Source organism: Neophocaena asiaeorientalis, unplaced genomic scaffold (genome assembly GCF_003031525.2).
Source record: "Neophocaena asiaeorientalis asiaeorientalis breed wild unplaced genomic scaffold, Neophocaena_asiaeorientalis_V1.1 scaffold505, whole genome shotgun sequence".
Taxonomy (NCBI): domain Eukaryota; kingdom Metazoa; phylum Chordata; class Mammalia; order Artiodactyla; family Phocoenidae; genus Neophocaena; species Neophocaena asiaeorientalis.
Window position 1 is genome coordinate 145118 of NW_020174704.1, and position 24888 is coordinate 170005.

The following is a 24888-nucleotide window of genomic DNA, read 5'->3' on the forward strand; positions in this document are numbered from 1 at the left end:
TTCCCCCCTGGATTTTTTTTAACCCCTTTTTTTTTTTTTTTTTTTTTGTGGTACGTGGACCTCTCACTGCTGTGGCCTCTCCCATTGCGGAGCACAGGCTCCAGACACGCAGGCTCAGCGGCCATGGCTCACGGGCCCAGCCGCTCCGTGGCATGTGGGATCCTCCAGAACCAGGGCACGAACCCATGTCCCCTGCATCGGCAGGCGGACTCTCAACCACTGCGCCACCAGGGAAGCCCCTTAGACCCTTTTTTTAATTTAGCACTCTCTCTTGTATCATTCCATCCCAGTTAAAACCTTTGTAGAAATAACTCATATATTTATATTCCTAACCCAGACCTCTTCCCTAAGCTGTAGACCCATGTGATCGTGGCTGGCCTCTCCTCTTGGGTATCACAGATGTAGTATGTCCAAACCAAATACATAATTTTCCCTCTAAACCAGTGGTATTTCATCCATTATTCCCTGGTTCAGTGAATGGCACGACTATAGATTTAGTTCTGTAAAACAGAAGCCGAAAAGTCACCCTTTTCAACTCTCTCTCCTGTGTTCTCATTTATGATCCCTCGTGAGGGCCTGTCCGTTTGACATAAGTGTCTTTCAGACCTGCCCATTTCTTTCCATTCCCTCCTCCTTCTGTACTGTCGTCTCCACCACCTAATCCAGATACGCATCATGTCATCCAGCACACCTCTTAGCTGCTCTACCTCTCTTAACTGTTCGATGTCCATTCTGGCCTTGCTCTAGCTGTTCTGTATGCTGCAGCTAGCTAGAATGATCCTTTCAAAATAAAGCTCCGAGTGACACATGAATACTTAAAGCTCCTTTAAAAGGGCCCAGGGGTTCCTATAGTCTTGGGCCATTACCTCCCTCCTTTCTTCTTCATCACATACATGTCTCTCCCTCATTTCCTACCTCCCTGCTTCGTAGCCTTCTTTCAGACCCTCATCATCGAGATGCTTTTTCACTTAACCTCTGAGCTTTTGTGTAACTTGTTCCCTCTGCCTCACACATTCTTCTTTATTCTCTACTTAGTTGACCTCTACTAAATCCTCTAGATTTCATCTTTCTTAGAGAAGGCTTTTTTTAACCTCCCTCTCTCACCTCCCTATTATGAACTATATAATAACACGGCATATGTCTTCCTCCTATTTCTTGCTGTAGTTTTACATTTTTCCTGGCTGTTTTTGATTAATACCACTTTTCAGTAGAAGATCATAAGTCCCATAGGAAAGGGGCTATCTCTGGTTTTGCTCATCATTGTATTATCATGGCCTCACCAGTACCTGGCACACAGTTGGTGCTCACATAGTGTGTAATGAATAAGTGAACGGAAGATGTGGTAGTCTTCGTTAAGTATGAACTTACTCTTAAAGGATTAGGGAGCAACGAACTTCAAAGAAAATCAAGAAAATAATAATTAGTTCCACAGTAAGCCGAACATCCAGGCTGAGGGGAGAACAACCTGGAGAAGTGGAACGACATCAAAGATCACTTTGATTCCTTTCTTAAGGAATTTTTTTCCCCCTGTAGTCTGTAAAGATCAATGAAAGAATGTTGGTATTCTCCTTAAAAATGTTTCATCCCATATAGTTACTCTTAATATTATTTCATCTAGTTATAGTCTTTTCTGTTAGAAGTTAGAAGTATTAAATTATCTCATTTTCTCCTAAAATAAAATATCCATCTGACGTAGCTATTTTTCATGATATAGATATCATTCGTGCCACCAGTTATTTTAAGTTAATATATTCTTTCTTTATTTCTATTCATTAAGCCCTAGAGGGGTAACCTTTGAACCCTTTTAAAATTTCACATTTTTAAGGCAACAGAGAAAAGTTCCATTTTTCTGAACTATAGCTTACCATAAGAGTACTCAATTATATTCTTGAGATTTTATATATAGCAGTTTCTTTGTTAACCTTGTAATGTTCTCTTCATTTGCAAAGGGAATACTTTTTGATGAGGAATATTATTATTGCGTTTTTCCTTCATTGTTCTTAACATTATTTTTTTCCTAAGTCTTCGAGGATTTTTATTACTGAAATAACACATTCTTATAACAAGGGAATCAACACAAACGTGTAAAGAAAAGACTAATGAATTACTTTCTCCTCACTTCGCCTCACGCCCAGTACCCTTGCCCCTGAGTGTATTCAGTTTTCTCCTGGCACGTATAGATATATACAAGTATGTCCATGTTTTTAGGCATTTGAGCTTTTAAAAGTTGGTAATCAGTGGTTTCTGGAATTACAGCACAAATTGAGCACATGGAACAGTTTGTCTCGGAATGATGTTTAGAAACTTTCAGGTATAAACTAAATTTTGATCTGTCCTTGTATAGTTTACAGATCTTCAGCCAAAAGGTCAAAAGAAAAAAAAAATGCTGTGCCTAATCTTGGAATAAAATTGGAAGCAATACAAGTGGTTTTATTTTCCTGAAACTGGTTCTCTTTATATTTTATACATTGTTGAACCCAAGGAACATATATAATGATTCAGACCTGGAAGGCAAAGCTTTATGCTCCATCCATTTCATCTCATCCACTTCATCTATTAAATAGTTGGACATTATCTCTATTTTTATATGTCAGGTCCGTATAACTCCCTTATAGAAGTTATCACCACTTCTATCCATTTTCTCATTCTCTGTGTCTTCTTTGGTGCCCCTCTTCATATTTTAAGTAGCAAAATATGAAGATAGCACAAGTTGCTATGTCCTCTTACTAGGTACTCTTTACCATACTGTTGTATAATTTTCCTCTCAGTTTGTTCTGTTTCACACCTCCAGAATGTCTTGCATAGGAACAACTATAACTATTGGGTTTTGCATATATGCTTTATGCATGTAGCCAATGCATAAATGCATGTTTTGTGTGAAAAGTTAGTTAAATTGTATATAATTTGTTATAAATTTTGTTGTTTGAAAGATTCTATATAGATCCACAGTTGATTTAAATCAAATATTCCAGACTTACGAAGTGAATTTACTGATTATTTGGTCATTTATTCATGTGATTTGTGTAATTATAGTATTAAATTACAGTAAATATATAATGATCAGGTTAAGTAATATAAAAGAAACATTGAATCTATTTTGTGTATTTAATTTTGTCATATACTCTGTATATTTGGTATTTTCACTAATTCTGTTGAAAATAAAACCTAATTTACATACATGTTTATTTTATACTGTTATTTTAATTATTTATATTTTTTGAATAACAGTAATAACATAGACTTGGGAAGTACTAAAACAGTGTTTGGCTGCTAGTGATCATTTTTCTTTTATAACACCATAGAAAATTCTCTGGACAGCTATTCAGGAATTTTACATTAAATTGTCAGAAGTTAATTTGACAGCTGTTTATTTTACTTTAGAAAATGATATATTGAATCTCTATTAGCTGGTTTCCAGCTGATATTTGGACTTAGAAGCAGTTGGTAGGTATATTTAATAAGTTTCATTACCACCACAAGCATTTGTTGATTACATTTTTGTAGCCATCTTTTGATAAAATTGAACAAACAGTATTTTTATTAAAGCTAAGTATAATATTTTGTGTCCCAAGGAAATCTGATACAACTATTCCTGTACGTGCTCAAAGTGCAAAAAAGGGAGTTGAATATTTAAACTCAATGAACCATTGCAGACGTTTACTGTCTTTCCTGTAACTAGGGTTTTTATTTTTCTTGTTGTCATAGTAGCATATTTAAGTGAGAAGGGGTGGAAAGGAAGGAACTGTGTCTCTATAGTTAATATTGTAAAATATGATTCTGTTTTTAAGAGAGTAGTGTAATAGTCTCAGATCTTATCTTACTTTTTTCTTGGTTTTATGAATGAGTAGATGGGAAATGCAGCTCTAACTATATTATGGCAAAAAAAGTGGGCATTTCCAATCTGTACAGCATTCATCAAGTTAGTGGCTGCTCTCGAAATATGGTCAGAGACTTAAGTCTTGTTAAGGGTCTAAGATATTCGTGCTAGCTTGCCACAGGCTAACTTCATTGTATACCACACACACACACACACACACACACACACACACACACACAAATGCACACGCACATAGGCGAAAACAAGAGAAACCTGGGTAGGGAACCGACCTTATATTTATTCACAGAGCATGGTGTTGGTTGCCCCTCTCTAGCTTTACAGGGTAACATGGTAAGAGCCAGCTACCTCTGTGCACCTGGGTGGCCCCCTAGGAGTGCTCCAAAATTATGAAACTTGAAGCATATATAGTTGTTGCTGGCACATCCTCCCTTCTGGTGGGTGGAAGAGAGGGTATAAGGAGAAAGGGGAGGGAGAGGGAGAAAGAAGGGAGGAAGAAAGGAGACAAAGAAGTAGACCAACTGACCTGCCCAGGGACCTTTCTCTTTCACTCTGGAATATAAACAGATTCCCTCTTGAGGAGGGAAGGGGCGGCCTGTACCCTGGAATATAAGCAGTTGTCTCTTTGAGTGATAAGAAAGGAGCCTCGGGGCTTCCCTGGTGGCGCAGTGGTTGAGAATCTGCCTGCCAATGCAGGAGACACGCGTTCGAGCCCTGGTCTGGGAAGATCCCACGTGCCGTGGAGCAACTGGGCCCGTGAGCCACAACGACTGAGCCTGCACGTCTGGAGCCTGTGCTCTGCAACAAGAGAGGCCGCGATAGTGAGAGGCCCGTGCACTGCGATGAAGAGTGGCCCCCACTTGCCGCAACTGGAGAAAGCCCTCGCACAGAAACGGGGACCTAACACAGCCATAAATAAATAAATAAATAAAAATAATCCTTTAAAAAAAAAAAAAACAAATTTAAAAAAAAAAAAAAAAAAAAAAAAAAAAAATAATTTTTTAAAAAAAAAAAAAAAAAAATAAAAAAAAAAAAAAAAAAAAAAAGAAAGGAGCCTCTAGGCTTTATTACCTATAGAATGGGAAGAAATGGCTCTGGGGGAGTGGAGGCATTCTCTACCGTTAAAGCCGTTCAGTTTCCACTGCTCAGAAGGCCCTGACCATGTAGGATCACCAGGAATTTCAGGGAGGATTGTTTTCCAACAAGACCTAAAGGTGTATTGAAAGGACATGTACTCTACTAAACTATCCCAGTAAGATAGTTTGCTACCCCTGTCTGCTTTATAAAAATCTTTCTAACCTTACCTAGATTGCATGGTCTCTCCGGTGGTCCTTTGTTATGTTCTCCATGGACTTTGGTCTCATTTTTTTTTTTTTTTACTATGGTATTTTATTTGCTCTGTCTTGTAGCTGTGTTTTTGAAATCATATGGAGAAAGGCCAAATGCATGGCTTAATGGATGGTCAGATGGCAGTGTACCTTTTTTTAAGTGCAGTGAAAGTATCTCAACTTGGGTTTGTAGATAAATCTTTTTTTTTTTCTTGTTTTTTCCTTTCTCTTATCTTTTTTTCTTATTAAAGAGGGTCAATTGAAGAGTACAATACAGATTTATGGAAAACCGAGGTGTTTTTCATTTTGTAAGCACAAATATTAGAGCAGCCTCAAAAAAATGGAGACAGTTAAGAGCCAAACTAAGAGGAATTACAACTTTGTGATTTTTCCCTTTATAGCAGTACAGTTTTAATTAGTCTAGCTAGAAAATTTTATTGAGAGTATATTACCTTAGTGGGATTTCTTCTGCTAAAGTAAGTTTAAAAAAAAAAGCGTATTCTTTTTAGGGAGAATCTATTCAAGTGTGTCACTTGAGAATATTAAATGCACAGTTGGATGTTTAGAATTATAAGTAGTGATTATTGTCTAAGGAAATAAATGAAAAATACTGATAGAAATCTTAAAAACACATTTTTATGTTGTTATTTTACTGAAATTAGATTCAGTCCAGAACATCTTATAATGTTGAATAATAATAGAACTTCAAGTCCAGCAGCATCTTTAGAAATGAAATTGTTAGCTCACTAATGAATTTTATTTGCATAGTAATAGACTAGCTGGTCTTGCTTAATTTGCTCTACAGAATAGATGTATTTTGGGGCTGTCAATAGCAAATGTCAATGCAATTTGGATTGTCATAGAGGTCAGTAAAGTATTTTTCTGTGTGTGATGCTACAGTGTATTATAGTATTCTTTATTCTGTCTTATCAGTCTTTAGCGGATTGACCTAGGTTTACCAATGAATTAAGTTGACCCACAGTTGTACTATGGGGAGTAACTAAGAACAGTGTAATTTGGGTCAGATTTTAGTCATATTTGAAAACATCTTTGATGAAGCATGAATTCAGTGGTTGGATTTTTAGAACTTCATTAAATTCCTTCATTATTAAACTAATCATTACAAGTAGGCCAGCTTCAACATAATTTTTCTTAAAAGTTTTGCTTATGTGTGTCTATATGAACATTTTATAATTAGTAATGCTTATAATCTTTTAATACTTATAATGTAGGCTGAAATTTAAAATGGAAAGAGAATTCTAGACTTTTTTTTTTTTGCGGTACGCGGACCTCTCACTATTGCGGCCTCTCCCGTGCGGAGCACAGGCTCCGGACGCACAGGCTCAGCGGCCATGGCTCACAGGCCCAGCCGCTCCGCGGCATGTGGGATCTTCCCAGATCGGGGCATGAACCCGTGTCCCCTGCATCAGCAGGCGGACTCTCAACCACTGCGCCACCAGGGAAGCCCGAGAATTCTAGACTTTTGAAGCTTGTAAATTACTGAGAATGGTTCATAATTTGGGATCTTTTTCTGTAGTCTATTTGCCATGTTAAGGTAAGAGTTACAGTGGGTAGAGTGCCAAATATAGAAACTGCTCTTCTTTTCTTGTAGTGTATGAACTATATCTGAGTCATCAACCTTAATTCTAGGTATTGAACAGGATGGAGATAGATGGTGTTTAAGACTAAACCAAGGCGATACTGTTAATATTCAGCAAATCTTTATTGAATAGCCAGTGTGTGCCAGAGATTGTGCTGAAGACAGAAAACAGAAAGATACACTCTGCATTAGTGTTGCTCATAATCTGATGAGAACCAAAGGTTAATCAAATAATTATGCACAAAATGTAAATGCACAGATTTCACAATAAACTTTCACCCACTTGTTTTAGCATTTATTGATGATTTTCTAACTCCCATCCTTCCTTTCATTCCATTGTATGTAAGAAAGAGCTTTCCCCCTTCCCATTTATTCATTTATTTCTCTGTCAACTCAAATTCTTATTGTATTCAAAAGGTTATAATCCATTATTACATCATTACAAGATGACCATATTAGCCCAAATTTGGCAATCGGGAACCCCGTCAAGTTGCCTTCTTTATCCTTTTGACATGCCCACATCCCAGAATTGGAATTAATCATTTCTGATTAATCATTTCTGCAAGCAAACCTGGTAAGAGAATGGTATTTAGAAACCAGTGAAAGTGTTTTATTTCTTTTTCTTTTTTTTTTTTTTTTTTACGCGGGCCTCTCACTGTTGTGGCCTCTCCCGTTGCGGAGCACAGGCTCATTGGCCATGGCTCACGGGCCCAGCACCTCCGCGGCATGTGGGATCCTCCCGGACCGGGGCACAAACCCGTGTCCCCTGCATCGGCAGGCGGACTCTCAACCACTGCGCCACGAGGGAAGCCCGTATTTTATTTCTTAAATGAATATTTCCACTTATTTCTTTCCCCAAAATATTATCCAGAAGAATGAAAGAGATTTGGGGTTTTCAGAATTTTCAAGGAAATATAATGTTGAGCTGTTCCTTTCCCCTAGTAGAGTTCCTCTCACAGCTGTTATTTTCAGACTGCTCCAGCGTGCTCCAAGGGGCCACGGGCATTGTTGGCGTGAGGTTGGGAGAGGTGTGCTGTTTGGGAGGAAGAAGTGAGATATGAGATTTGGATCTCTCAGGACCACTCAGGTAGCTTAATCTTTTTTTTTTTTAATATATATATATATATAGAGAGAGAGAGAGAGAGAGAGAGAGAGAGAGAGAGCTCCTGCAAAAGAGTTTAGTGAAAGAAAGAATTACACAGCCAAAATGAGTTTTTAAACCACTGTTCTGTGGCATTAACTTTTCATAATTTCCATAGGATGAATAGTTTCTGTTCTTGTGGTGGTGATACCAAGTGGACTGATACTTGTGGTGATAAGCAAGTGGACTGATCTTTTCCGTATGCAGTATCAATTTAGCTTTTCAGTAGAGGTGGGATTTCATCTTCCACTTTGTCATGTATACATTGGACTAAGCAAACCAGTAGTTTTTCCCTTCTGGGCCTTGAAAACCAGGTGGAATACTAATGGTACATACTGGCTGAATGCAGTAGCCTGGAAGTTTTTATGTGTAGTGTCAGTAGTCACAGGCAACTGTGACTCCTCTGTTGCTCAAATCAGGTACAAAGTAATGTATTTGCATATATGGTAAGACAGACCTATAGCTGAAAATGCTGTACCACCCCTACAAACTAGGGTTGAGCCAGAAAGTATAGTTTTCCACAGCCCCTTAATGCTTAAGAAAACATTTTTAATTATGTTAAAAAGTTTATAGCAAAGGGAAAATGCATTCAAAATACTTACTATTTTAAAATTATGTTTTAAAAGCTCTACTTTCTTTCTCTATTTTTTGTGGTCTTAATATTTTAGAGACCATACTGAAATATAACTATCTTATGCTTCAAGTGTATTGTACAATGTCCTGATATATGCAAATTGGTTGTAAGATAATACTTTTTACAGTGGACTTAGCTCTGATGTTATATATTTTTGCTGTAATGGTACATACGGACACTAAGTTGTCCAACTTTGTTTTTTTTTAATTATTATACATTTTAATAACGAGTATCTTTTAGGGTTTAGAAGATGTAAAGTATTGTGGATTTCTTTTAACCAACTTTAGCAGTTAAAGCTCTATATAACTGAAATATAGAAGCTGATAAATATTAAAATGATTCCTTTAGAGAAATTGATGAAGAATATATTTCACATTCAGGGTAATGCCCTAAAATGTAATTCAGTAATGATAACCTGAATCTGTTTATCACTTAAAAAGCTTAGGTTTCTTGAGAAGAACTGCATATTCTCAGCATGAGAGCCCAGAGGTGGCTCTGAACTGCTGAGTGTAGATCTAATTACACAGCTTGGAGCTGTGGAACCATTTCTCTCTCTACCTACAGATTACTTTTGTTGGTTTATTTGCATAATTTAATGCATGAAGACTAGTCAGTGAATTATACAGTTTTCTGAGACAGCTAAGACAAGATAAATTAACTCTATTTCATGTAGTTTGTATATGTGATAAGCCTTTTACCAGGTCTTTTTAAACTAAAAATTATGCTTTAGTAATGCAGTTCGTTGGCAGGAATATCTGATAATAAATGCTAGTTGTTATACTCGTGATTAATAAGTTTAAATTTTATTAAGAGAAGTTTAAAATTTATTATTTTAGCCCTATTTTTAGTAATAGTTTTATTGATGTAATCCAAATATAGTAGTGTTAAATTTTCTACCATTATAAAACATAAAAATGCTTTCTTTATTCATGTCCATCAGTAAGACATTATTTTGGTTAATGGATCTGAATAATTTGATTCATTGTAAATGTAAGTAGCTTTGATTTAGGAACTGTCTTTGACTTCAAAGTCAAGAATTTTTTTTTAAGATGCTCTTAGACTAGCTCATTTTATAAATTGTTTCTTTTTAAAAATCCAAATTTTTAACTTTGCAATGGCATTAAAATGTACAGTTGACCCTTGAACAACGTGGGTGTTGGGGGCACACCAACCCTCCATACAGTCAAAAATACACCTATACCTTATCATCAGCCCTCAGTATGTGCGGTGCCTTCATACACGTGGTTCCTCCAGATCAGCGATTCTGCATGGGATTCAACCAACAGCGGGTCGTGTAGTTCTGTAGGATTTACTATTGAAAAAAATCTGTAAATAAGTAGACCTGCCCATTTCAAACTCATGTTCAGTGGTCAACTGTATACACATAGCTTTACAACAGTATCAAAAGACTAATAGTAACTATTTTAGTTATTAATTATCAGTGGAACGTTTGCTAATAAATTTAAATAAAACTATCTAGGAAAATTAATGATCTAGTTGAATAATTGGAAGTTAGCTTTATATCCCATATTCTAATAAAAGTTATCAGTGAAAGTATTAACTCAGCCTACATCCTATTATTATTTATAAACTTTTAAATTCATATCTCTGCTCAAAAATGTGCTAAAAATAAATATTTTTTGTGAAAGTTGACCATTTTTAACATTGGAATTTCAGCAGTCATTTATGAGTGCCCACTGATTTGGTGATAGCAGGGAGAGTGGTATGGGGGATGACAAGGAGACCTCAAAATTAGTAAGGTGTAAACGTGCCCTCAGGCAACACCCAAAGAGGGAATATAACTTGGTGGAAAGAAAATAGGCTTTGGACTATCAAATCTGAGAATAATTCCCAGTTCTGCTCTTGAATGAGTAGAAAGTTATTAAAACTCTGAGCTTCAGTTTTCTCATCTGTAAAATTCTAATAGAATTACCTACCTAATTGTGTTGTTAATAGTAAATTAAATAACTATGCCTGGCACCTAGTACTGGGCCTAGCACATAGTAAGCACTTAGTAAATCATATCTTTTATTATTAGTTCTAGTAATTGTGAACAACAGCGGAGAGACCTATATACATCTCAGGATTACACAAGGCACAAGTATGAACAAAGTGCTGTGGGAGTGATAACTTTCCCTGAAGAGATTGGAGAAGAGTCATTAGAACTGGGCCTTAAAGGTTTGTAGAATTTCCCCAGATGAAGTTGGCAGGAGAACTAAGTAAAGTACAACATGGGTAAAGGCCTAGAAATATACAAATGCATGGAGGCTTTGAACAGCAGGAAGGATTTAGAGAGATGACACCCTAAGGCCAATAATGAAGAAACCTGGAATGTCATCACCTTTAAATCAAGGAATTTGCTAATTTTGAGAGAGGACCCCAGTTAATTTCTAGATTATGCTTTTATTTCTTCTTCTTCTTCTTTTTTTTTTAACCTGCATGTTCTTCCTGTAGTTGTTCATGTAATGAATGGCAGCTTCTGTGTTCACCATTTCCCAGACTCCAATCGTGCATCATAGTAACTAGATATAAGCTCCATAAGCACAGGGCACGTGCCGGCCTTGCCCACCGTTACATCCCCAATACCTGTCATGTAATTGTTGGATGATCACAGACTCACAGAGGAACTAAATCAAGCACAAAAATAGTTCAAAATAAAATATAGTCAGTGATAAATGCTTAAGAGAGGGGCCCGTGAATTCTTTGGATGCTCAAAAGAATAAAGTATCACTTGTACCTGGAATCGTCAGTGAAATTTTTATGATTTTAATTTAACCATAATAGTAGCATCATCTCCTCCCATGTGGGTATAAGGGTTTCTTCTTTTCTTTCTTTCTTTTTTCTTTTTTTTAAGTGACTTTTATAAATTGGTACCAATGTTTCAGGTAGTTTATTGGCTACAAAGCTATATTTTAAAATGTTTAAATCAGAGTTCTTTTTATGAGATCTGTCTCAAACAATCACACTATTTCTCAGGGAGATCTCCCTAAGTGCTTTCTCGCTCATCTTCACTCTTCATAAAAAACAGGGCCACCTTTTTTCTTTTAATAACCCCAGCCTTTTAAAATTGTCCTGTCCATTGTTCTATCAATTTACATTCCAAAATCGTCTTTAGGTTTTTCCTATGTTTTATCCACCTTTTTCTTTTATACTTCCTTGAGTCATAATTTTTTTTATCAACATGTAATGTATATTCCTTTACAAAAATTCATGTTTTTTCCTGATGATGGCATTCTCTTTAACTGCTCAGATTAAAATCTTTATCTAACATAAAAATAATTTTTCAAGTATTGCTTTTAGTGGTATCATTTTTTTCTGAGTCTTGAGTGAATTTTCTCTAAGTATACATTTTATAATGAGGTTGTATTTTGCCTTTCCAGCTATTACTGCTCTTCTGTCTACATGTCCATTTCTGCCTAGAGCCAGTATTCACCAAATCCATATGGATTTGCTATCTTCTCTGTGCCTTTGACCTCTGTATACTTTTCCAGGAAGTACTATTTATTTTCTTCTGCTAGACCATGTCTCTTTTTTCTTCTTAAAGCATTTCCAGGTGAACTAAAACAAGATAAATGTGTCTCTTCGATCAAAAGTACCACTACCACCCTTCTAAGTTCATTGTTAAATATGTGTTCTTTAAGTTTTTACTTTGACACCGTAAATCCCTTAGCAATAAAATAATCACATCAAATATGGTAGTACAATAGTATATTATAAACATACTATTACAACCTCATCACTGATCATTTCTCCTGTTCAATATAATTTATATATCATAAAATTATTAAGGCTTGTTTCAATGGGTAAGATAAGCAATATAAGATATACAGAGAACACATTATCTTTTTATACTCCCCATCCCATTTTCATTTGTGAGGTAATTACTTTGGTGGGTTTCCATCCATATCTCCCTATTTTTAAACACACACACACACACACACACACACTCACACACACACACATCCTTTATAATATACTCAGAATAATACTATGGAAATTGTTCTTCATCTTGATATTTTTTTATGTGGCAGTATATTATGGATATCTTTGTAGATGTCTTTGCAGATAGATATGTGTGTTTGTGCATGTACAAGAGCAAAATCCAACTCTGCTTGTGCCCACCATTGGATTTCCAGAGCCACACAGTGCTACTGAAGTTTAGCACCTTTTCATATGTTTATGACTATTTTCACTTTCTTGCCTATGAATTTCCCAGAAGTCATAGAGAAAAATCCTGGCAGATTTAAAGAAAAATTAACTATTTCCATACTGAATAAGATATCATAAATGAAGTCAAAAGATAAAGCATAGACTAGAACAAAATATTTGCAATATAGAAAAAGACAAAACATACTATATTCTGTATTGTAAGAACACCTACAAATTAATAAGAAAAAAATGCCCAATAATAAAACAGACAATATTCAGAATAGGGACATAGTTCAATGATCATATATACTTTGACCCAACAATTTCACTTGTATGAAAATATCCACAAAATTGTGAAATGACTTGTATACAGAGTTATTTATTACAGCATTGCTTTAAGCAAGAAAGGATTAGGAACAACATAAATGTCCATTAAACAAGGACTGGTTAAGTAAATTGTGGTATTTCTAAGTAAAGGAATACTATGCAGATGAAAAAATAAATGAGGAAACTGGGTACTGGTGTGAAAAGATCTTCGGATGACCTAAGTGTCTTTAGCTGGTCAGTATTGGCAGGCCTAAAATGAGAACTGATTCACAGCAATCAGAATGAAGCCTCTTAAAATTGCATTTACTTAATATCACAGATAGGGTAATACAATCACAGCAATAAAAACTGTTTTGTTGCTTACATGCCCTTGTGGTATATAAATCTGAAATATACTGGCAGCGGCACTCCTCATTCAGACTATAGAACATGGAAAATGATTTGGCTATTTTCTTCAGTCTCCCAAAGATTGTACTTAAAGAACCATTTTATATGCACAGAGGACAGGTTTGGGGGGTTTTGTTTTTGTTATTTTTTTTTTTACATACAATGGATGCCATTTCACTGGGCTCTCAAATTTTAACATTCATCTTATTACTGGCTTATTAAACCAGATTGCTGGGTCCCAGCCTCAGAGTTTTTGGCTCAGATGTGGGGTGACGCTATTAATTTGTAGTTTTAACAGGCTTCCAGAGGATGCTCTTAGTCTGGGGACACACTTTAGAATCACTATTTGTTTAGGTCATTTGGGACTTAATTCTCTTGAGGATCCTGGGTTAAGAAAAGTTGGGAAGAATTGAGAACAAAACAAATAAATGGCTGTGCTGGTTAGAGTGAAAGCATAAACACCATGACATAAACTTCCTCATCCTCAAGCCTCATTTTTTAACTAACAGTAGACAATGTCCTGCGGGACATCTATCTGCCATGTATTTTTTCCAGGTATTTCGATTCTTATTCTTCCTTCTTAGTGGAAATTTCTAGAGAAGAGAATTTGATTCAAGATTTCACAATCTTTGGCCTCCTCCCTCCAGTTCTAAAATAATCTCAGGCTTAAATATTTCTACTAATTGTTTTATTCCTAGTTCATCTGGCACAACACCCTTACAAAGGTTGTTAAAGGATAAGTGTTCTTTTAAATTGTTTTTTTGTGGTGTTAGATATGCACACACACTTGCATTAAGTGAGGAATAAATGTTTATATAGGTGTCAATTTATAATATTCATTCACTGATCTAACCACTTAGTCTTTTAGGTCAAGTTAATTTTCTTAATGCTTATTACCCTCATCATGGTGTTAATACTTACCAGCTCTGAGGAAGTCTCCAAGTTCCTGTACAAAGAGTTTTAGCATCTCCTTTGAACTTGTTAGAAATGCAAATTCTTGTCTTGCCTCAGACCTACTTAATTAGAAAGGGGGTAGAGGGAAGGAGCAGAAGTTTGTGTTTTTAACAAGCCTGCCAGGTGATTTTGATGCATTCTAAAATTTGAGAGCTGTTGTTTTACTAAATGCAGTGTTTCACTTACAGGATATCCTTTAATCCTTACCATAATCCTATGACTCTAGTAACTATCTATGTACTAGAGGAAATAAAGATCAAAGAGGTTAAATAATTTGTTCTAAATCACACTGCTATTTAACAGTATTTCAAAGTAGAATTTTTGGTCTTTTTAAAATAATATGTCCTTCTCTCCTTTGAATACACTGAAACAATATCAGTTACTTTGGCATTTTGGTTTTTTGAATGATCATTATCTGAGCTTTTATTTTTCATTAATTTTAATCAGCATCTCATTTGAAGAACACTTTCTTTGATAAGTCAAATAACAGGACCAGAACTCAGATTCACATACTTTCTTTCCCAGTCCAGGACTGATTCCATCATACATTTTTTAACTAAATGGCTTTTTAAACCAAAAATAAGTATATAAAATATTTTTAATTGCATTAACCTAACAAACCTCGAGTAAAAATTTAAACAGTTTTACAAAACAGTCAAAATTTACCAACATTATTGAGTTGAATCTACTGTTCTAATGTTATTTTAGACACATGCCCATTTAACTGCTGTTTGGTTACCAACAGCGTTTCTAAGATTAATTTGGAGTAATTTCTGCCATATGAAACAGTGCTGTCCTCTCTGTTAGTTATAATTTTTATCTGAGTCTATTTAAATTAATTAACCAAATTAACAAACCATAAAATCAAGTATGTTTATAGAGACCCCAAACCTTGTAATGGCCTCTGTTGGAGCCTCTAGACAGAAAATTCTTAATAAGAAAAAGAGTTTATTTTACTGAATAAGACATGATGGATTCTTTAATAAAAAGAAATTGCTACTTTAGTTGTAACTAATGTTTCTCTTGGCTGCAGTAGAAAATAATTTGCAAAGTGATAAGTTGACAAGTCAGACTTAAATAATTAATGAAGATTTAGGGTCATATTTTATTTTCCCTTATGTTCTCCATATCTGTTATTTTAATGGGATTTACATAATGTGGCATTTAAGTTATGGAGAATAGAAATCTGGTTGTATTATAAAACCCTAGCCCATCTGGAGAATGATCTTGGGGCTATAGTGGTTATATAAAATATCTTAATAATCCCTGATGTTTCATATGTATAGGTAAATAAAGATGGGTTATTAGGGAATCTTTGTAGTGGTGGTATTATATATGTTTTATTTATGTTTCCTTTTGAACTTCTTTTAACTTAGAAGAAGAAAACTAAGTTGGTGGTAACCATTAACTCATTTCACACAGTAGTACAGTGGAGATTTCAGTAGTCGTTAATAATTCAATTTTTAGACCCCACTGCTAGATATTTTTACTCAGTTGGTTTTAGGGGAGGGCTCAGAAATCTATTTCAACAGGCCCCAGCAGTAATTCTGATGAAGTGGTCCCTGGGCCTCAGTGTAAGAAGCTTTGAACGAAAACGTACTTCTTCAAGCTAACACACTAAAATTACCAAGGATAAATACTCTAGACTAGTGTATGTAGCCTCCTCCATTGCAGACTGCATCCTGCTTCTACAGCCAGCTAGGGCTGATTCCTAGTGATTCTCTCTTGCCGTAACGGTAGAGTTCCAATTTGGTGCCTTGGAACATATTCATCATGGTATCCCCGGTGCTTTGGCCACTGTTTGGCATGCAGGAGGTATGTGTAAATGTCATGGCATGGATGAGTGAAGGAGACCAGCTGTCTCCATGTTTAGCATTCCTGTGTTATCCACACTCCATCCGTCTTTTGGATCAGCTCCCTAAATTATGTCTAGTTTTATCTCCCACCTTAAATTGTATAGAAGAAGTGACCATGTCTTATCCATTTCATATCTCTCCTTCTAACAGTATTTTACACACACACATATCCAGTAAATATATTTTAAGTAAAAATTATTTTGTGCTTATTTAATCCATCATACAAGATTCCCATCTCCGTGAGGGCAGGGACCTTGTCTCTCTGTTTTTCACAGCAGTTTTCTCAGGGCTTGGTAGTGACTGCATGCTCAGAAACGTTTGAATGAATGGATAAATTAATAAAATAATAAATAACTTCATTTTAATTGAGATTTTTCTTAAAATTTAATGTTGGGGGTAAATGAGGTTTTGTGTGTGATCAAATTTATTTTTATATAAAAGAAAATAATCTGCCTTCCCCTTTAAAAAGAAACTTGTAGTTGAAATGTCCCTACCTTGTAGAAAGACAGAATGGTAGAATTTGACAGATTCTGAATTGATGAAGCTTCAGCAAGGCATTATGGTTAATAGAATCTTCCATCTAACTTAGTATTAAATAGCTGATGTCAGGAATTATGAAAATATCGCAGTGAACTTAAATTGCAGTCTCTTGACATCCTGTGAGGTAAAGATGATTGGCCAGAAAGCTAGAGAGCCTGTGAAAAGCAGATTTGGTTTTTGGCAGGGGTGGGGGGTTGAAAATAAGGAAAACAAAAAATTTTCTAAGTATCCACGAAACTCTCTGAAATAAATTTTAGTAGCGTACTCTTTAGAAATATTCTTTTGATCATATTTCTTTTCAAATCACATTGGTATCAGAAAATAAGTTAGAGCTCTGCTAAAGTGTGAAGTCTCAAGCTTTATGTCCTTGAAGGTTGTGATTAACTTATGTTAAATTTCTCCAGATGACTCGCAGTGCTTGTTTTACTTTCTCTAAGCACTTTGGGAGATTTTCATTGAGGAACTTCTGCTCTTCTCCAGATTATTTTCTCTCCTTTACTTTGAATACGCTCTAAAAGAATATTAGTTAAGTATTCCAGTTTCTTGAATGATGGTTATCTGAGGTTTTACTCTACTATGAATTTTATCAGATCCTATATGTGGAACATTCCCTTTGACAAGTTTACTATGGGCTAATTATAAGATTACTATGAGTTAATTATACAGCATGTGCCCTAGATCTTTGTCATTCTGTCTCCTTTCTGGTCAAAGCCCAGGCCTCCTTCCCTTTTTCACTTTTGTTGGTCCTCAAAATGATCTTGTCTTACTCAGGTCAACTCTCATGAACCTATTAATTCCCTGACTAAAAACAATGTTGCGTGTCCTTCTAAGCGTGTAGCCTGCAAATAACACCAAAGTTCCAGCTTCTGGGAAAACAATTGACAGAAGAACATGGAGAGACACTGGGAAGACAGGCAAGAATTAGGAATTAGTCATGGCTCTTTGGGAAGGCTGGGGCTGAGCTATGGAGGGAGGGGACAGGGAGGTGGAAGCCAAAGAAGAAACATCACAGAGGAGAGAAGGCAGGCCCTGACAGGCAGCAAATGCAGACTGCTAGTCACTTCCTGATTTTATTCTCTTCATTTGCCTTCACATTCTTCCTGACTACTGTCCCTGGAAGGACTTCTTCTTGACAAAGCATCCAGACACTCACCTTCCCCCTAATTCAGATTTCCACAGTCGCTTTGTGAATAATTCCACAGGAAGGTCTGCCACAACAGAAAATTCCAAGTACCTCTCTAGAAGCTTTTTCATCTCCAGCAGTCCCCTAAACTCTATTCTAAATGGCTGTTCTTAGACATGATTTTGTCCAAGGAAGAGTGGTCTTTATTGTTTCCAGTTTCTTTAAACATCTTTATGATACTGGCAATTTCATTGACTGTGGAGAAATAAGGCTCTAGTATATTTTTATACTCTGTCCTCATAAGATATGACTGTGCTAATGAATCATGTCTTCAGAAGAGAAATGCACAAATTAAGTTCCACATTTTATATAATCCATTAATTTCATTCTGACTTCTGCCAATTATAGGCTAATAATAAATAAAGCTATGTTATTGAATTTTACTTAACTTGCTTTTATCCTATATATACTTTGTTCTAAAATAAGCAAATGTTGAAGTATTCATAAACTGGGGGTTTATTTTGAAAAATTAATAGTTATTTATATAGGGTGATTTCCAGACTAGTATTAAGCCATCTTTTAATGAATTTGAGTATTAAATAAACTGCTTTCCTTTATTTTAGGTGATGGTGTTTGTACATGCTCGAAATGCCACCGTAAGAACGGCTATGTCTCTAATAGAAAGAGCCAAGAATAATGGCCAGATTTCCTACTTTTTACCTACTCAAGGACCTGAATATGGACATGCAGAAAAGCAGGTAGGGAACAAATGGCAGCACAAGACAAGAACTAAAGCACATAATGTACCAGATATACCAGCTATTTTATATATGAAAGATCCATGGTTTCCAGTTTCCAATAAGTTAATTTTACAGATTTATCATGTTATAATTTTGACTTTTTTCTTGACTTTCAAAGGATCCGAATGCATGTTGTGTCCAATTATCACTTTTTTCTATATGATTATAATTGTAGTGTTTAGTCCCATAGTTAAAGCATAAAATAGTTACATTTTATACAATACATTAACATCTAATGGATTATTGTTCTTTTAAAGATATAATAGATAATTTTTTTTATTTCTAAGGTTAACATGGACAGATGTAATTTACATAAACAGAAGCTCTTTTTGAGAGTGAAAGTTTGAGACCAAAAAGGTGCAGAACAGCTGCCTTGCCACTCACTATACGCTCAAAGGACCTAAAAAGTCTGGGTCCACATTAGAAACTCAGAACCTCAGGCCACACCTGAGACTTACCACATCATAATCTGCATTTCTGCTTGATCCCCAGATGATTTATGCACATTACAGTTTGAGAGGCACATCTCTAGGTAATTTGAGTATCGATAGTATTCTAATATTTATAAAAGGTTTTATTTAATTGTATCAAGTAATGATTTAGATCAAGAGTGGGCAAACTACAGGCCGAGAGCCAAAGGTGGCAACCTGTTTTTGTAATTAGTTTTATTAGAAAACAGTCAGAGCCCTTCCTTTGTCTTCTGTGGCTGCTTCTTTACACACAAGGGAAGAATTGAGTACTTGCTGCCGGTATCATATGGCTCACAAAGCCTAAAGTACTCTGTCCCTTTGCAGAAAATTTTGCCCTGATTTAAAGCTATAAAAATAAATTTTTAAATAAAAAACTATAGACATAAAATGATAGTATCTTCAAAATATTTTATATGCATAACTTAAGATTTAACTGAGATTTGCTGAACAGCTGCCAGGCATTGTGCTCTGCACCTTCACATTTACCATCTTAGTAAAATGTATTTAGTTGTTCGGATTGTGCTGTCAATTTCACCATTTTATATTGATATTTAAAATTCTGACTATGATAATCTGATGCAGGTTGTTTTGAATGTCAGATTCTCTTTCAGTGTAGCTACAAAGTTTATTCATTTTTTTCTTTTTTTTGCTTTATAAAGTTTTCTGTTACATACCACCTATTATGCAGCTTTGTATTCTTCCAGTTATTTATTAATTATGAATTTATGAGAGTCTTTGAAAAGTCAGGTCAGCATTCATAATGGTGAATTATGAAAGGTCTTGTTTCATTTCTTTGGAAATTCAAAGCAGCTCTATTGTGTTTAAAAGCCAAGCCTTGAGAGCCACCTTGTGGATTTCTGGTTATTTTATACCTCTTAGTTCTGAGAGTTATTGCTATTCTAAATCATGAAGGTTTATTGTTTCATTGTTATAATAATAATATTCAATATTTATCAGCGTTTACTTGGGCCAGGCATTGTTTTCATTGCTTTCTATAACTCATTCAATGTTCACAACAACCTATGATGTAAGTTTGTACTATTATTATCTCTTGATATGGCATTTGTGTATAAGTAATTCAAATATAGCATGAAATACTCTAAAGCATATAGAAATAATTTATGTAGAGGCATTTTCAAATGATATTTATTTAAGACCATGTCACCAAACGTGTAATGACAGATCACTATGCTGAAAAAAACGTGGAGACTTGAAAGTCCCTAGTCATTTTATTATACCTTTCTTTTTTTGATACTTTCATTATACTTGATTTTTATCCTGACCCACCTGTTATTATTGTTTTTTTTGACAAGAATGGATTCCACAGACATTATTAATAAGTACATTATTTCAAGGAACGCTGTCCTATTCACCATTATACTCTTTAGTATAGCATTTGGCTGATAGTAGGTACCCCAAAATTACTTTTTTTTTTTTGGCCTTTGTTTCTTGGAGGCAGACATTATTAAGATATGTTCTTACTTTAGTTTTCTCATTTGATCTCTACCACTATTCTGCCCTTTAAAGATTCTTATCCCCATTTTACAGATAAGGAAACTGAGAAAAGAGAATAATTTTCCCAGAGACTCCCATGTAATAAGTGGAGCTATGATTTGAACCAGACTGACTCCAAAGTCTACCCTTTTCACTACAGTGCATCCTATTTGTTCAAAAGCAAACAACAGGGCTTCTCTGGTGGCACAGTGGTTGAGAGTCCGCCTGCCGATGCAGCGGACACGGGTTCATGCCCCGGTCCGGGAAGATCCCACTTGCCGCGGAGCGGCTGGGCCCGTGGGCCATGGCCACTGAGCCTGCGCTTCCGGAGCCTGTGCTCCGAAACGGGAGAGGCCACGGCAGTGAGAGGCCCTCGTACAGCAAAAAAAAAAAAAAAATAAGCAAACAACATATCCAACCTGTGACTTTCTAAAGCTTTAGAGCTTTGAATCTTTTTTTTTTTCTTTAATAAAATGGAAGAACATTTCTTCAGCTCAGCTATATCCCTCATTTCTCCGAAAGAGAGATTCAAAACAGTTGGCCCCTCCACAGTGAAAATTATTTATAACAAAAGATAAGGTAATCTTTCTGGATGTTTTCTCGAAGCTCCAGAATTTTAGATTATTCTTCTAAATCTAAAGTTGAATGTTTGTTCCTATTACTTGAAGTGCCTTTTAAACTTGAATGGTATTAACTGACTAGCAATTCTAAGGATGCTATTATGATGATGGCAGGAGATATTTCTTCTGATGTTTTTGAAAAATAGGAAATTAAGTACTCAGAACATTAAAATAAAATTAGAAGGTAAGTTTGCTATGGTAGTACATAGAAATTTAGCCTCCTGACTCCTGTTGATGGAAATACAACTAAATCCCTACCGTGCCACGGTGATCCTTTATCCCTAAGTGTTTAAAGTAACCGTCTCAATTCCTGACTCAGCAAGTATGGTTTTTAAAAGCATTTCTTCACAGTTTTATTCAACACACTGTAACTTTATTTGTATAAATAATAAATGAAACTCCATTAAGGATTCTTTTTTCTCTGTGTGTTGGGGGCGGGTGTAGGGGAGGGCAGTGTGCATACATAATAAGGCTGTGTCTGTGCCTTAGCCACAGCTGAAGATGAGTCATTTCTTTCCAGTAAGTAACGGTTATACTTCATGACCCCTCATACCATTCCTATCTTTGATATCAAATTTACTCCCAGCTGGAAAAGCAACTATATTTCCAAATTGTCCACTGAAACAGGAAAATAGGGAAAAGAAAGTGAAATACCCCAAGGGTAGATTAAGCTACAGAGGTAGAACTGTTGCAGTTCTCCCTGGGGAAGGGAGTATCTGAGGAATTACAAACGAGGCCCAAAGTAAGAGGACACATTAGCAAAAAGCTCTGGCTGTGACTTCACCTCTAGAAGCCCTGTGGCCTTAAACACCTAAACATTTCTTAAAGGTACTTTTTCTTCTATCAAATGGAGTAATAATGGGGTAAATAACACCTATTCTAGTAGTTTACTATGAGAAACGAAATGATATATGAAATTATTTTGGAAACTAGCTGAAGAATGATAAAACATTGCATATCATATTCTGGAAATCTCCTTCTAGAAGTTTACTTTGCATATTACTTTTTGCCTTCTCCCACAAAGAAACTTTCTTAAGAAACCACTGTTTTCTGTAAGATAGAACATACCTTAGGGAACAGTAGCAGCTTGCATTTATACATAGAAATATATCATTAGGGATACAGACATTTTCATTATTAAGCCACTATTTGTTTGTTTGTTTAAGATTTATTTATTATTTATTTATTTTATTTTTGGCTGCGTCGGGTCTTAGTTGTGCCACGCAAGATCTTTGTTGAGGCATGCGGGATCTTTCGTTGTGGCATGCGGGCTTCTCTCTAGTTGTGGCAGGCAGGCTCCAGGGCAGGTGGGCTCTGTAGTTGTGGCACCTGTGTTCCAGAGCGCATGGGCTCTGTAGTTTGCGGCACACGGGCTCTAGTTGAGACACACGAGCTCAGTAGTTATGGCGTGTGGGCTTAGTTGCCCTGTGGCATGTGGGATCTTAGTTCCCCAACCAGGGATCGAACCTGCGTTCCCTGCATTGGAAGGCGGATTCTTTACCACCAGACCACCAGGGAAGTCCCCATTGTTTTTAATTATAATTTTAACTTTAAGTTGAATGAATTATTCCAATTAGAATCTTCAGATTCTGTTTCATTCTCCATCTCAGTCAAATAAATTATTTCCTTTAGGGACAAAACTTTTAACAGGCTTTAAATATTCTAGTACTAGGATGGATATTCCCACCCACCCTGTACGGTATTTCTCTGATTAATAGGCACTGATGTTGTTCGATTTCTTACATATATTAGTGATATTAAAAGTTTTCCTTATAGGTAGATACAGTCTATCATGCAGCAGGCCTCATGAATGTAGTGATTAGGAATATCTGTTAAACAAATCAGAACACTAGGAAAAATCGAGTAATAATATGTACCCTCAAGCTACCTTAAAGTGTCATTTTATGGCTTTTTATTATTATCTAGATCACCAACCATCGCCTGCTTTCATAGGTTATCTTTAGCCTTTGCCTAAATTATAGGAATTTGGCTTTGATGTAAGTAATCTGATACTTAATATTGATAGCTTTAATTATTTCTGGTTTAGCAGCTTTCCAGTGTCAGTATAACCAAATAAAATTAGAATTTCCTCTTCCTGGAATAGATGATATCTGTTAGCTAAAGAGAGTAGCAAGTACCTAAGAGCCGCCTTTCTCTTGTTTTTTTACTTTAGATAAGTGTAAACTGTTGTCTCAGAGTTTATTCTTTCCTCAGGCATGTCAACCTCCTTTCCTTTAGGAGGCTAATATATTAATTCTACTGTCTGTTTGTAACCACATAGAAAGAATGTTATAAGTATATTAATTTTTTTAAGTAAAGTGAAAGAAAATTAATAAAACATAGATTTGCGTGTTTAATTGGATTTTTTCATTTTCAAAGGGAAATAGGCTCTTTAGAATAAAGATTTTGAACCCAGGCAAACCTTGAAGGCCTATGTGTATTGTAGCAAATGGTAGGATTTCCTCATTTTTTTATGGATGGCTGAATAATAATCCACTGTGTGTGTGTGTGTATGTGTTTGTATCACAAATTTGTTATTCATTCATTCATTGCTGGATACTTAGGTCATTTCCATGTCTTGGCTATTGTAAATAATGCTGCTATGAACATCGGGGTTTAGATATCTTTCCAAATGTTTTTGTTTCCTTTGGATATCTTCCCAGAAGTGGAATTGCTGGATCATATGGTAGTTCTATTTTTAATTTTTTGATGAACCTCCATACTGTTTTTCATAGTGACTGCGCCAATTTACATTCCCACCAACAGTGAGTTCACAAGAGTTCCCTTTTCTCCACATCTTCACTGGCATTTGTTATCTCTTCTCTTTTTTTTTTTTTTTTTTTTTTTTTTTTTTTTTAAAAAATTTTTTTTTTTTTTTTTTTTCTCTTCTCTTTTTGATGATAGCCATTCTGACCTTCTGACGAGTGTGAGATGATATGTCATTGTGCTTTTAATTTGCATTTCCCCAAAGACTGACTAGTGTTGAGCTTCTTTTTATGTGCCTGTTGGCCATGGCCATCTTCTTTGGAAAAATGTCTCTTTAGGCCCTTTGCCCATTTTAATTAGATTATTTGGTTATTTGCTATTGAGTTTAATGAGTTCTTTATATACTTTGGTTATTAACCCCTTATCAGATATATGGTTTGCAAATATTTTTTTCCCATTCTATAGGCTGTCTTTTTACTTTGTCAATTTCTTTTGCTGGGTGAAAGCTTTTTAGTTTGATGTAGTCCCACTTGTTTATTTTTTATTTTGTTGCTTGTGCTTTAGGTGTGATTTTCAAAAACTTATTACCATGACCCATGTCAAGGAGCTTCTTTAGTGAGACCCTTTTTAAGAAACACAGAAAGTAGCATTGGAATTTTATCTTTATTTAAGTAGCCTTGATTGCAGCAATTTTTGTTCCTGTGCTTTAAGATGTATTTTAGAAACATACAATAAATTTCTTAAAACAAGTTTATACATCTTGTTAAAGAACCTTGCTGTTTTGGAAAAGTGTGTATGTTAGAATATTGTTGCTCTCTCATTTGAAAATACTTTAGTAGGAAAACCATTTTAAAAACATATAGATTTTATATGTAAAGATTTCTAATCCCTAGTGGTACAGAGATTTGTATTGATAAAATTTAA

The 24888-nt window shown here is 35.4% G+C and overlaps 1 protein-coding gene across 2 annotated transcripts in view; it reads left to right on the top strand.

Annotated features, from left to right (window-relative positions):
• ASCC3 (activating signal cointegrator 1 complex subunit 3) overlaps positions 1-24888 on the top strand; it is a 306848-nt gene that overhangs the window by 133170 nt on the left and 148790 nt on the right. Inside the window, exon 13 of one of the 2 annotated variants that reach the window (XM_024759314.1) lies at positions 18498-18632. In XM_024759314.1, the coding sequence (XP_024615082.1) occupies positions 18498-18632 (135 nt within the window). Of the gene's footprint in view, positions 1-10576; positions 10648-18497; positions 18633-24888 lie in introns of those variants that run through there. The other variant, XM_024759315.1, reaches the window with a different exon arrangement.